Source organism: Staurois parvus, unplaced genomic scaffold, assembly GCF_062004578.1.
Source record: "Staurois parvus isolate SC_StPar_1 unplaced genomic scaffold, SC_StPar_1.0 ptg000556l, whole genome shotgun sequence".
NCBI classification, from domain to species: Eukaryota; Metazoa; Chordata; class Amphibia; order Anura; family Ranidae; genus Staurois; species Staurois parvus.
In genome coordinates, this window is record NW_028318352.1 from 2,900,001 (window position 1) to 2,914,073 (window position 14,073).

Here is a 14,073-nt window from a genome sequence, read left to right on the forward strand (position 1 = left end):
CCCTCAAGCCACCCTCATGAAGTCATTTTCTGATTGTTTGGTCAGAGACATCCACACCAGTGGCCTGCTGGAGGTCATTTTGTAGGGCTCGGCAGTCCTCATCCTATTCCTCCTTGCACAAAGGAGCAGATACCATTCCTGCTGATGGGTAGAGGACCTTCTACGGCCCTGTCTAGCTTTCCTAGAGTAACTGCTTGTCTCCTGGAATCTCCTCCATGCTGGGAGACACAGAAAACCTTCTAGCAATGGAATGTATTGATGTGCCATCCTGGAGGAGCTAGACTGCCTGTGCAACCTCTGTAGGGTCAGCATGTTGCCTCATGCTACCAATAGCGACACTGACCCTAGCCACATGCAAAACTACTGAAAAACAGTCAGAAAAAGATGAGTAGGGAAAAAAATGGCAGTGGCCTCCACCTGTAAAACCATTTCTGTTTTGGGGGTCATCTCATTGTTGCCCATCTAGTGCACCTGTTGTTAATTTCATTAGCACCAAAGCAGCTGAAACTGATTAACAACCCCCTCAGCTACTTAACTGACCAGATCAATATCCCAGGAGTTTAACTGACTTGATGCTATACTCTGATTAAAAAGTGTTCCTTTAATTTTTTGAAACAGTGTATATAAAAATACACACAGACAGACACACACGTTTTGCCTTTAATTTCTATTTTAAAATGAATGGGTTATTTAACAAGGCAAGGGTTCACATATACTTTAATGTACAGAAGGGCCAATGCAAACAAGTAAAATAAAGAAGAGACTGGGTCGACTTAAAAGATAAACATGTTAGAACCATACAAATTGCACACACTTGCAAAACTGTGTAAAGCGAAAACATCCAAAATTGACAATAGGATACACATTAAAAATGGTACAGACTATCAAGAGTTGAATTGAAATGATATCCATTTTGTTTTAGTTGTTCTGTCTTGTTTTTTTTACTCCTTTACTACAATAACAAGGCGGCTGCTAAGCCTCCCCTCCCCCATGTGATGGTAGTGCAGGTCATTTTTATATGACAGTGGAGGTCTGATAAATCAGATAAGGGAACAGAGAGCCTGGATTTCTACTTAGGACGTTATCAAACGAACATGTAAATAAACTCTCCCTATTCCATTCTTTGGGGAAAAAAAGAAAGCTAGGGCCCAAAGGAGCCCAATTGTCTTTGGGGTACCAACCTGTCTTAGATGTGGGACTAAAAATGGACATGGCATCTTTCCCATCAGGCACTGGTACAGGATGTTCTGCTGGTGATGCATCCTTCTCAAATTCTTCCTCCCCCTAAAAGAACACAGATTTGGTTTACAAAAACATACTTTTTTTTTTTTTAATGTAGCAGGTTCTCAAAAAATAGGATTGTTGTACGAATTATAAAATCCTTTTCTTGGGTTTCATTGAGAGACACAGAAATATTTTAACTATCAGGTTATACTGCTGCCTATAAGATGACAGGTAAAACGAACAAAAATTTGTAGACCTGCATACACTACTTCCGATACCAACAGATTAGCAGCAAAGCAGTACCGAGAGCATGACCATAAACAGTCGTGGGACCTGTGTCCTTTAATGGACTCCAAGAAAATGATTTATACATTGAAGACCAAAATCATATTTTTATTTTTGTTCAGTGAGCGACACAGAAAAACGTTTACCTTCATGACATCATAAAACAGTCTGAGGGGTGGACAACAGCAAATAAATAGTAACAGGCCCACAAAAAAACAGCAGAAAACTGGGGGCTGTTTGCATCTCAAAGAACCACCTGAAGGACCTTGCATCTAAAACTGGCATCAGATGAGGCCTGAACATCCACATAGTAGAACATGGAAAACGTGATAAAAAAACAAGGTGACAACTTTCAAAATATGGAAAACAGTAAACAGATGTTGAAAAGCCCAAGAGGCACCCACAGATCTAAACAGAGTGTGTTACACTGTGTCCCGCCATAAATTTGTCTAGGGTGAGACAGTTTTTATCTTTTATATTATGTTGTCATCACTTGGTAATATACAGTAAGTGTATATCTAGGAGGGTAAGCCTCCCATTATTTTGGTCACATTATGGGTAAGAGTGGAAAGTTCAACATCTATGATGGGTTCAAAGGGTGGATTCTGAAGTGCTGAGAGAACCAAATTCAGATCCAACAGAATAACAGTGAAACAAACAGGGGGAACTATACTAAGAAAGGATTTAAGAATGGTAAGCCGATACTCTCTACAACAAGATAAGAGCTGAGATATGACTTTTAATAGTGCTAGAGGCCAGATGTTGGTCAAGATCCAGCTGTAGGAAGGAGAGGATTTAACACATGCTAATTGTCCATGCTTAAATTTAAAAAACAAACAAGGCTGAAACTTGAAATTCTGCCCACAAGAGAATCTGCTCTACCTCTTTTGCCACTTCTTGTTCTCCTGTGATTTCTAGTGCCTCCTGATTCGTGATGTATGCCATTGCCATGGCATCATCTGACAAAATCCAGATTGGATAACCATCAAAGTCAGACGGTCAAGCACTGTAGAGATAGCCAAATCACTTGCAGACGTTGATTGAGAACCAAGATTCCTTGGACATCCAAGAACCTTGTACCATCACAGTAGCCCAGGACTCCTCCCTAGCCCAGCAGGCCGAAATCCATTGTGAGGCTTTTCCAAAGGACAAGAAAGGAGGTAGGACTAGCCAAACTGCAGAGCCAGATTCCTGAGCCATCAAGTTAGGGACAACCTGAACCTTGGTGCCAGAAAAATCTGTTTGCCCAAGCCGGGGTTGGGCTTGACTGACTTGTCCCATGAAAACAGAATATTCTGTTGTAGGGGTCTGTAGTGGCCCCAGTACAATCATGTAAAAGTGAAGCTTCAGACGATACTTGGACTGAAGACTACAAGCTTGGAAAAGAGGTGTTTGAAGTTTCCCCTTTGGAAGTAAAAAAATTGTGGCTATAGCTGTGTCTAGGATTAAACCGAGATCATCCAGGTTAGGCCTGTTGCAGTGCCGATTACCGAACATTCATGAATAAAAACAAACAAGGGCGCACTCTAATCGTGCATTACCGTGGTATAACACGTAATTTATTAAATAAAAAGGATGTATACTCACAAACCAACGTGATATGGGCAGTATAGGTGATCCACAATAACAGTCACAATGCATCTGTGTCTAATGATGCGGATTTACTGACGCGTTTCGGGAGCTGAACCTCCTTCCTCAGAGCTAGGGATGTGTCTGCGAGAGTATGAGAGTATACATCTTTTTATTTAATAAATTACGTGTTATACCACGGTAATGCACGATTAGAGTGCGCCTTTGTTTGTTTTTATTCATCAGTGGTCAGATTTCCCGATCTCAGAAGGGCAGCACCTCTTCGGTTGGCATTTGACAATTCCTTGGTTTGTATGAAGATTGGAGCGCTGGTTTCGTTTGTTTGCTTACCGAACATTCATGATCTATCTTTTGCAAGGTTTGGACAGTTAAGGCTAACTTGTTCACCAGAAACTGTGCTTACTGTTCCCCCAGTAGGTGGTTATCCAGGTTTCTACAATGTAAACGCTCGGAGTGGAGGAAGACTAATATTGGGGTCAGTTCCTTGCTGAGCACCCAAGGTGCAGATGAGAGGCCAGATAACAGGGTCACAAAGTGCAGAGGACCCATAGCAAAGCGTATAAATCACTGGAAAGATAGGACATGTAGGTGCCAGAAAATCTCCCTTGTGGAGTGAGGCAAGGACAGACATAGTGGATTCCATACAGAATCAGATCCACTATGTTTTTGCAGCATAACTTGTACACAATTTAAAAAAGTGTGTTGTATATGGTTTTTTAACATTTGCTGATTTTAAAGTTAAAACAAATATTGTATTTTATGCAAGTATTTGCGATTGGCACGTAAAAATCCCCATCTTTTAGTTCTTTTAGATTGGCTGGAAGTTAACCTTTTTTGATTCCATACAGAACTTCTGAGCTTGGATGAAGACTTTCATAGCTTTTGCATCCAAGATGGGGCCTTTTTGGATTTGGGAATTTTGAGTGCAGGTAGGAGTAAAATCTCAAACAATCCTGCCACAGAAACTGGGGCAATGACCCCAATTGAGAAGACTGGCTAGGGCTGCCTGGAGATCAGCTAATCTGTGTGGTGACATAGGAAGTGGAAGTAATGAACTGAGGAAGGGGTTTAGAGCAAAATTCCAGCTTGCAGCCCCTGAAAACCACTTCCTGCATCCAAGCATCTAAGATGCAGTCTGCCCAAGTGACAGCAAAGGCTAGAAGTCATCCCCCCCACCCCACCGTGGAAAGTGGGATAGAACCTCCACGACATGATGTAGTGCACCGCAATAATAAAAGTCAAAACACTCTCTTTTCTTTTTAGTTTGGGAGTAACGGCAGAAAACTGAGAATCAGAGGGGAAGTTCTTCCAGTAAGGTCGCATCAGCTAATGGCTCTGCTAAGGCCGCAGGCAAACCTGACAAAGAATCTGCAGAGAAAGGATTAAGACCGTTTGTGGCCTCTGCGTTCAAAGTCCACAAACAACTGTGTGATCTGGCCAATAAAGCCAGGTAAGACTGATGTAAAAACCTACCAGGACATAGCAGAGGAGGCAGGAATGCCTGATGGAGCTAGGGAAGATGACACACTACTCCAGGAGCTGAAGACACAAAGATTTCAGGCTGCAGACATTTGTTGCATTTGATGCATCGGTAAGTACGCTATAAGCAGGCCCAGAGCCATTAAATTGTAAACTGTGGACACCTTAACAGCAGGACTGTCCCCCCTTTATCAAGAATCAAGTACCCAGCAACTTAAACCATCAGGTAGCTCCTGGTACTCAGCTCAGTCTGCCTACCCACTGAGTGAGTCTTCATAGACACAGAAAAAAAACAAAAAGCCAAACTGGATACTCACAGACGATGCAAATAACAAGCGTAGCATGTCCAATCATCAACCAGTGTGGCACCGAGTGACCTGACTTGAGCTCTGAGGAAGGGGTGCGTCCCCGAAACATGTCAGGTTGCCGAGACACTGCTATGCACCAGTCAGGTCACTCGATGCCACGCTGGTTGATGATTGGACTTGTTGTTACACTTGTTACTTCCGTCATCTAAGTATCCATTTGGTTTTTTGGTTTCTTGTACAGATAAATCTTGGGTAATGCACTAGGCGTTTGCACCCTCCCATGTGTGTTTCTTTGTAGGTACATTTTGGATTCACCAGTCTCAGTAGAGCTGCATCATTGCACTAGCAGAAGCATAGACTCCACAGTTACTTAACTTGATCTGGTGACTGTCCTTTAAGCGCTGGAGTGTTTGTTTGTTCATGATTGAGTCATATACCAGGCAAGTGCTAAAGCAATGCCAACAGCTTTGGATCTTGAAAGTGCTTTGTGTAGGACCCAACGCTCGAAAGATCATCTTCCAGGCTAGCCCCACAACATACAGGCTAGGTGAGTCTGGATATGTCACTTCAAAGCCAAGCTGAGGATAAGCTACACTGGACAGCTGCTATCATAGAGATCAAAATAGAGTTAATAAAAATAAGTCTTTTCCCAGCAGAGCTTAAAAAAAAAAAAAAAAAAAACATCCATCCTGCATCCTCCTAGGACCATAGAAAAGAATTGAGGCACGCTGGTAGGAGGGGATATTCTAACCTAAGCAATTATTTTTTTTTTTTTTAGCCAATAATCTTGTAGGCAGCAGTATAGCCCAAAAGGTAGAAGTCTTCCTGTGTCCCTCAATGAACGAGAGAAAAAACAAAATACTAGACTTGCATTAAGTGCAATAGCAGAAAGAAAGCTGACTGTAGCAAAATGTGTACAACCAAAAAAAAAAAAAAAGGTGGTTAGTGTCTCTTATTGTAGTATTTGCTACCACAGTAGAAGCAATGATTTAAATTGCCAATACTACCAATGAAAATATCACATAGTAAGTGGCAGAAAGCATTGTTAAAAAAATTATTTATTTTTTGGTACAACAGCAAATTAAAAAAAAAAATCCAAGGTTCAAATATTTGCCTTGCTGGGAGCATGGTATTTTTAACAGAACTTCAACCATTAAACATATATTATTAAACCATTAGTGCCCCTTCGCACTGCCGACACACTAAACTGCAGAGATTTAGTGTAGCATGCAGGTAGCTCTTCCTTCTGGATGCAGTGAGCCGGAGGTAGGGGCTGGTGTGATGAGCATTTTCATTGCATCACACAGTTCCCTTTTTTTGTCTGTCATACAATCCATTCCTGTATGCTGCAATATAATAAAGCAGGAACCTGTATGGGCACTTATTTTTAATGTTTAACATAGCTATACCTGCAAAAGCGGCTAAAATGACGTGATTTAGTAGGAGTTAACCTTCTTACTAAAGTATTACTTTAAATGCAACTCCACTTTCGTGGTAAAAAAAAATATCAAATAAAAAAAATAATATAGTGTGTACAGTCGCTACACCAGTGATATTGTAATTGAATGTTATTAAAAATTACTTTTCCTTTCAGTGCAATATGGATACCTGGAGCCACCCAGAAATGTAATTGGCATACTGATTTTCCCTGAAGTGTGCACTAAGATACAAGTAAAATTATTCGCATCCCCTGCGACAAAAATGCCATTTTGATTGAGATACTCCAAAAGGGAAATCACGTCCAAAGGGATGCAGACCTTGCCACTTGCCTCAATAGAGCCCAGCAGGTGCAGCAGCTGATTGATAATTCTAAAATCACACATATTCACTCAGCACACAAAGCGCAATTTCCTCAGAATAACAAAATGGTTGGGCCTCCGCAGCAGTTTGTTAAAATCCTTGCTGTGAACATGGAGGAGAATCTTTTTTCTCAACCAAAGTGGAGTTACATTTTAATATAAAATTATATGCATTATTGTTACATGAAACCAATGTATAAACAGTTCCTTTGTGAACTCAGCTGTTTGGTTGGAGTTGTCCTTTAAACAGAAGCTGTTCTTCCAATGGTAAAACATATACTTTAATCAAAGTAGTACATTTTTATTTAGCTGCTCAGTATGTACTGGCCTGACACAGCCTTTACTTTCTCCAGTACAAATAAAGGGGGGCGGGGGGATGACACATTTGGAACAACCCTGTACTTTACTTTTTTTTTCTATTAAAGCATGATTATCTTTTATGTCAAGAGGTAGAGTTTTTTCCAAAATTTGGAACACCCCTGGCTAAAGACATCAACAGAACATCACCATCAAAGGAGCTTTGCCTTCTGTCTAGTTGAGACTGGAGTTGGATGAGCAAACAGGCAAGTACCTTATGTTTCCGAGAAAGGTCTCGTTCTGTTCCCATCTTGCATTTCTTGCTTGTAGTAGTGAAACTGTACTTAATATCTCCATCCTCAAATGTATAAGGATCAGTGGAGTCACCAAAACCTTCACAGGGATGAAGGGTAAGCTGTTGCACATAGTTATTCTCTCCTACTAACTGTCGCTTCTCATCCAAGACTTTGAAGCGTTTGTTGGGCTGAGACAGGAGCCTAAATGGAGGAAATTTGTGGTAAAAAAAATTGCAGCATTGTAACTGTGTTGATCACACATTTTGCAAGTGCAATTAAACACTGCACTGCAACTCATCTGTACAACACACATCTTATTTTTATTAAGAAAATTGGTCTTGCACCACCCCTTACCTCTTAAGTGCAGTACTCTCAGATCCAACCTCTGGCTTGGTCTCGTACCATTCTCCCTGGATTTCTGGTGGTTGAAATTCTTGACTGCCTGCATTTGGAATCCTGTATCCCTGCCACTTGTTCTCTGCTTGGTGGTTTTGAGGGAGCCCAGCACAATACAAACTTGTTTCACTAATTTCTGTCATCATTGGCATGCCAAGACCAGCAGCCATTATCGTCCTATCATCAAGTGGTTGCATTTCCAAACCATTAGGATAAAGATTCGAGACCGCCACCTCTTGATCAGGCACTTCAACCTCCTGTTGTGGTGGCTGAGGACTAAGTGTTGGGGGCATGGGGGAAGCAGGTGAATGGGGGGAATCTGCGGGATGCACTGGTAAAAGCTGTTCTATTTCCCCTGCAGGATGGCCAGTTGAGAACTGCCTGTTTGTAGTTGCTGGCCCACTTGCAGGCTCTGTTACTTGGCGTTGCTGCACGGTTTGTTCCTGCGTCAAACACTGCTCATTTTGGGAAAGGGGAGATGGGCGGTGGTGAAAAGGAGTAGTGGCTTTTTTCTGCAGTTTCTCTGCCTTCTCCTGGCGATCATTAGGTTTGTGCTTGGAAGATGCAGAAGGCTGAAGGGAAGAGTTACTAGAGGAAGGAGTACCTCCCACACATGCCTGGGAAACTGAAGGAGGACGACTTGCACTCTGTGCACCACGCTGCTTGGCCAGCTTGTGCCTGCAGAAAGAGAAGTCAAAGCTACTTACTTAGCAGAAAACAGAAGTGACTTTTGGTATCTAAACAGAGAATGCTTCTGGCATACCCTATACAAGTAAACATTGCCAGGCCAAGTGTAAAGCAGTTACCTGGTGTATATTGGTAAGCACAAGCAAACCAATTACCATTTTGTTTAGCGATGTGCTTTTATTGGCCTCTCAATGTACTTAGTTTAGGTTTTGTACATATGTTTTTATGGTCAGGATTAAAATATAAGATTTTAAATATATTCTTTTTTTTGGTTTAAAGTCAAGTAAATAAGTAAAATTGCAAATTAACACTTTGTATTTTTAAGCCAAAAGGTAGAGCTTGGTTTTACATGGTGCCCAGAGAATGCTTTACAATCTGCTGTGAAAAGTCTGTTGATGCACTGTTCAATAGCTTGATTTACAGTTTATTCACAAAAGTGAATGACCCAAAGTGACATCCCTTATCAGATGATCCATAGCTTAAATCAGGTTAAAGTCAAGTGACATCACTTTTAAAAGGTATCAACAAAAAATTTAAATGATAAATAAATTGGACCCAAAACCAACACAGTTTCCATTTAAGGTTTACCTAGGAAGATGGACCCATTCACACCTTTGGGTGCATATTCGTATATTTTTACACAGTTGCTTGGACCAATGTAACTATGTATATACCATACCTGGCCAATGTTCTTGGAGGCTAAAAATCACTGAAGTAGATAATGCTACTCCAGTGATCTCCACTTGCTTGAAGCTGGGAGTTGGGGATGGTGGCTGTGTTGGTGAGAGCAGTGACTGGAGCCCAGACCTGTCAGCACTGGAAGAAGGCATACTGAGAGGTAAGTGGGCTATATTGTGCAAATATGCATGGCATACTTGCACATTATGATGAGAGTCCACCCATTACACAATTTAGTTCCACTTCAAGGATAAATGGAAATGCACTGAAAACGCACATATACAGCGCATTATGGTAAGGACAGTTAAAATGCACGTTATAGCAAACATTATTGCAAGCAAAAAATATGGATCCAGCACTGGGTGTGCATTTGTATGTAAAAACATATTGCTAGACATACATTAGTTTTTCTTAGTGATTAAAAAAAAAAAAAAACTAAAGCTACACAACATTCCAGGGATAATAAACAATTACATCAATCTTTGTAATATTTATAATGATAAAGGAAATTAATAGATATAATGTGTGAAAAATATATTTCAAGCCTATTCATAGAGTTAACCAAACCTTCTTAATTGGGATGCTGGAGATTATTGTGTAATGTGCCATTGTGTAATTGTAATGTGTGGTTCAAGTAAACAAAAATATGTTATGAATCTGGACTTTTTAAGACACTAGTAGCTGCTAACTAGGGTGTACTGTCAGAATGTAAGGTGAGTATAATAAAAAAACTTACAGCAGGCAAAATAAGTATTGAACATGTCAATATTTTTCTCAGTAAACATATTTCCAAAGGTGCTGTTGACATGAAATCGTCACCACATGTCAGCAACAACCCATGTAATCCATGCATACAAAGAAACCAAAACAAATAAGAAATTAAGTCATGTGCAATAAAGTGGAATGACACAGGGGAAAAGTATTGAACATGCTAACTGAAATGTATTTAATTCTTTGCACAAAATCTTTTGTTGATAATGACAGCTTCAAGATGCCTCCTGTATGGAGAAACTAGTGGCATGCATTGCTCAGGTGTGATTTTGGCCCATTCTTCCACACAAACAGTCTTAATAACTTGAAGGTTCCGTGGGCCTCTTCTATGAACTCTGATCTCTAGTTCTTTCCATAGATTTTCTATTGGATTCAAGTCAGGTGACTGACTTGGCCATTCTAACAGCATTATTTTCTTTCTTTGAAACCAATTGAGAGTTTCCTTGGCATTGTGTTTGGGATCATTGTCTTGCTGAAATGTCCACTCTCGTTTCATCTTCATCATCCTGGTAGATGGCAGCAGATTTTTTTATCAAGAATGTCTTGGTATATTTTTCCAATCATCCTTCCTTCCTTCAAAGATCTGAGGTTTGCCAGTACCGTATGCTGAAAAACAGCCCCACACCATGATGTTCCCAGCTTCAAACCCCACTGTTGGTATAGTGTTTTGGGGTGATGTGCAGTGCCAAACATGGTGTGTATTACGGTATACAAAGAGTTAAATTTTGGTCTCATCTGACCAGAATATATTCTCCCAGTATTTCACAGGCTTGTCTAAATGTTATGCAGCAAACTTTAAACGAGCTTCAATATACTCTTTTTTTCAGCAATGGAGTCTTGCGTGGTCAGCATACAAGCCATGGAGGTTGAATGCATTACTTATTGTTTTCTTTGAAACAACTGTACCTGCCAATTCCAGATCTTTCTGAAGCTCTTCTCAAGTGGCCCTTGGCTCTTGGACAACTCTTCTGATAATTATTTTCACTCCTCTGTCAGAACTCTTGCGAGGAGCACCTGGTTGTGGCCAGTTTATGGTGAAACAATGTTCTTTCCACATCCGGATTATGGCCCCAACAGTGCTCACTGGAACATTTAGAAGTATAGAAATAAGGTTGCAAAGGTCTTGAGAGAGCTCTTTGCTTTTTGTGTGGCACCTTGGTAATGAGACACCTTTTATATAGCTCAACAGTTGAGACAGAACCAGCTGATGTTAATTTGCACTGACAAGGGGCAGGATTGCTTTCTAATTACTGATTTCAGCTGGTGTCTTGGCTTTGTCTTTTTACACCTTCCTTTAATGTGTTCAATACTTTTTCCCTGTGCCATGCCATTTTATTACACATAATTTAACTTCTGAACTTACTTGTTTTGGTTTCTTTGTATGTATGGATTGCATGGGTTGTTACCGACATGTTGTGAAAATTTCATGTCAATAGCACTTTTAGAAATATATTTACTGAGAAAAATGGTGACGTATTCAATACATATTTTACCCGCTGTAAAATATAGATTAGTTACATTTGTTTTAGATTGGAAAATAAAAGTAGATATATAATATGAAGAAAGGTAAAATCCTAAAGAAACACTCCAAAACATAGTAACCCACAGGGTTCCTGAACATGAAGAATCATATAAACACAGTCCTCACCTTGAGCATAAACAGGTAACCCTCTGGGTAGGATCCACAAAATCCCAACGTGTTCTACTCACTGATGCCTCTTCTTCCTGCTGGTTGGCACCAGATACCCTTTTGTAACAGTGGACAAAAGTGAAAAACTTCAATCTCCTTGTGAACAAGAGCAATTGTAGGTTATAGATGACATAATTTGCATTGCAAGCATCAGAAAGTTAACACTTCAATTTCATCTAAGTTCTATGTCCCTAGAGTTGTAGGTTTTAACAAGCAGAAGTTTTCTAGACTGGATGAAAAGCTAAGCTCTGAGAGGTAGATAGTTTCCTATAAAACATCACGGTTAACTTTTTCAATTATGGCTAGAGTGTACTTTTTACAACTTTCCAAACTGAAAAAGGACATACCTTGATGGGTTTCTATTCACAATGCATTCCCTCCATGCTCTCTGTGTCATGTGACTTCGCAACTTTAAATAGCTCCTTCCAGCACGCTTTGGACTGTGCCTTGAATGGCTGGCAATGTCTGCTGTTGCCTGGCTGTTCCCATTTGCTGACAATGGCCTAAAATCTCCTGGAAAGAATTTAACATTTAAACTTTGCTATACATGACATGGCATGACATAACATGTTATATGGCACATTTGTAATGTGCAAATCTGCCCTTACTTGTAAATGACTGTACACCAATATCATTGTTTTCACAAAGAAAAATATTTAACATAAATATCTTAACTTTTCAAAATTGGCCAGCAGAGGGAGCCAAAGAACGTGAACATTTACAATACCTGTATCTACAGCAAGAAAAAAAAAAACGTGTTTTTTTCCTCGACAACAACTTGGTATCTGGATGAACAAGGAAACCAGATACAGCCTCAAATTTAAATTTTGTGCATTTTTAAATACTCATGACTTCCGTCAGAAAGGATGGCCCTAGTTGCATTTCTACACTTTCAAAATAAGTTACAAGAATACAAAGTATACATTAAGGATTCACTAAAGTATTTTTTATACGGTCACATCCTGAACAGAGAAGGAAACACCGGTTTATCAAAATCATGACTTTTTAAACCTGGCAAGAAATCCCAGATGAACAACGAAAAATAATAATCTAACATTGCAGAGCTTAAAGTGTTACTAAACCCAGGACCCTGCATTCACTATATCTGGTCTCCCAGAGTACACACAACAAGGAAGTGCAATTATTTTAGTAAATATAAACTGCTAAATACCTTTTCTCATCATCAGTTAGAGCAGTCTTTTGACTTCTATCAGTGTCCAGCAGAGCACTGTTTAAAGCTTGTAGGAGGGGTTTTCATTCTGCTCTGACTGTCCTATGAGGCTGCATAACTCCTGACCCTGTCTGGACAGCGCTGATTGGCCCTGTGCTGATCACATGCACCCTCCCAAAGAAAACAAAAAAAAAAAACTCTCTAGCAGTAAACACTAAGCATGTGCAGAGTGACTCCTAGAGCCCTGTACTATCAGCAGATGGACTGGGGACTGTGGAAGAAGGGGAAGATCAGAGAAACAGGATCAAACAGCCTTTTTACACAATGCGGAGGATTCCACAGTGAGTATAACAAGCATGCTTTACTGGCATATATAGACTGATTTTACGGTTGTGGGTTTATTTGTACTTTAAAGTGTCACTAAACCTAAAAACAAAAATTTAATATATTGCAGCTTTACCAGTCCTTGGGTGTAGAGGCTGAATACATTTTATTTCAGGGTTGGTTTCCATTTATTTCCACCTGGTGATGGTGCAGGTAACTCACTTCCGACCTTAAAACTATGTTTACACCTGTGCGTTTTCTAGCTCATGTTCAGAAGCGCAGGAACGCAAGACCAACAATTTAAAGCAACACTAAAAGCTTTTTTTTTTTTTTTTTTTTTAAATAACAAACATGTTACACTTAACTACTGTGTGCCCGGATCCCTTGCCGGCGCTCCTGGATCCTCCATTCTGTCGGCTGCCCCCATAGCAAGCAGCTTGCTCTGGAGGCACTCGACCAGGAATGTTCTCAAGCCGCTGCTCCATGTGTCCATTCACACATGGGGCAACAGCCTGACCCCACCCCCCTTTCTCTTCTCATTGGCTGACTGGCTGTGATTGACAGCAGTGGGAGCCAATGGCTCCTGCTTGCGGTCTCAGCCAATGAGAAGGCAGAGACCTGTGACAGCCGAGGCTGTCATGCACATCAGTGGATCGCAATGAGGCTCAGGTAAGTTTTGAGGGGGCTGATGGCACTGCTGCACACAGGTTTTTTTTACCTTCATGAATAGAATGCATGAAGGTAAAAAATCTTGAGCCTTTACAACCACTTTAACATAGTTTCCTATGGGTCCCATTTATGTCTATGCAGTTTTCTGCAGTGCATTTTTGGAAGAGGTGCAGGGACTTTTTACATTTAGGAAAGTGTGTTTTGGATCCATACACTTCATTGGAACAGCAATGCATTGTACAATTATTTTTGGTGCATTTTTGTAGGATTTTATGTTTATTAAAATGCATGAAAAGCACACACACAGGTGTGAACCTAGCCTTAGGATCATTGCACTGCCTCTATGGAGGCAGCTGTGATTGTCACCCATGCTGGACTGGGTTGGGGATGAATCAGTAGTTTACAGAAG

At 40.4% G+C, this 14,073-nt stretch overlaps 1 protein-coding gene across 3 annotated transcripts in view; it reads right to left on the reverse strand.

The window, feature by feature from the left end:
- MED13L (mediator complex subunit 13L) overlaps positions 1 to 14,073 on the reverse strand; it is a 202,644-nt gene that overhangs the window by 48,460 nt on the left and 140,111 nt on the right. For 2 of the 3 annotated variants that reach the window (XM_089691236.1, XM_089691235.1), the window contains exons 8-12: positions 11,848 to 12,013; positions 11,459 to 11,557; positions 7,633 to 8,352; positions 7,257 to 7,479; positions 1,182 to 1,284 (exon numbers count right to left, since the gene is read on the reverse strand). In XM_089691236.1, coding sequence (XP_089547362.1) covers positions 1,182 to 1,284; positions 7,257 to 7,479; positions 7,633 to 8,352; positions 11,459 to 11,557; positions 11,848 to 12,013 — 1,311 coding nt within the window. The remainder of the gene's footprint in view (positions 1 to 1,181; positions 1,285 to 7,256; positions 7,480 to 7,632; positions 8,353 to 11,458; positions 11,558 to 11,847; positions 12,014 to 14,073) is intronic. The other variant, XM_089691237.1, reaches the window with a different exon arrangement.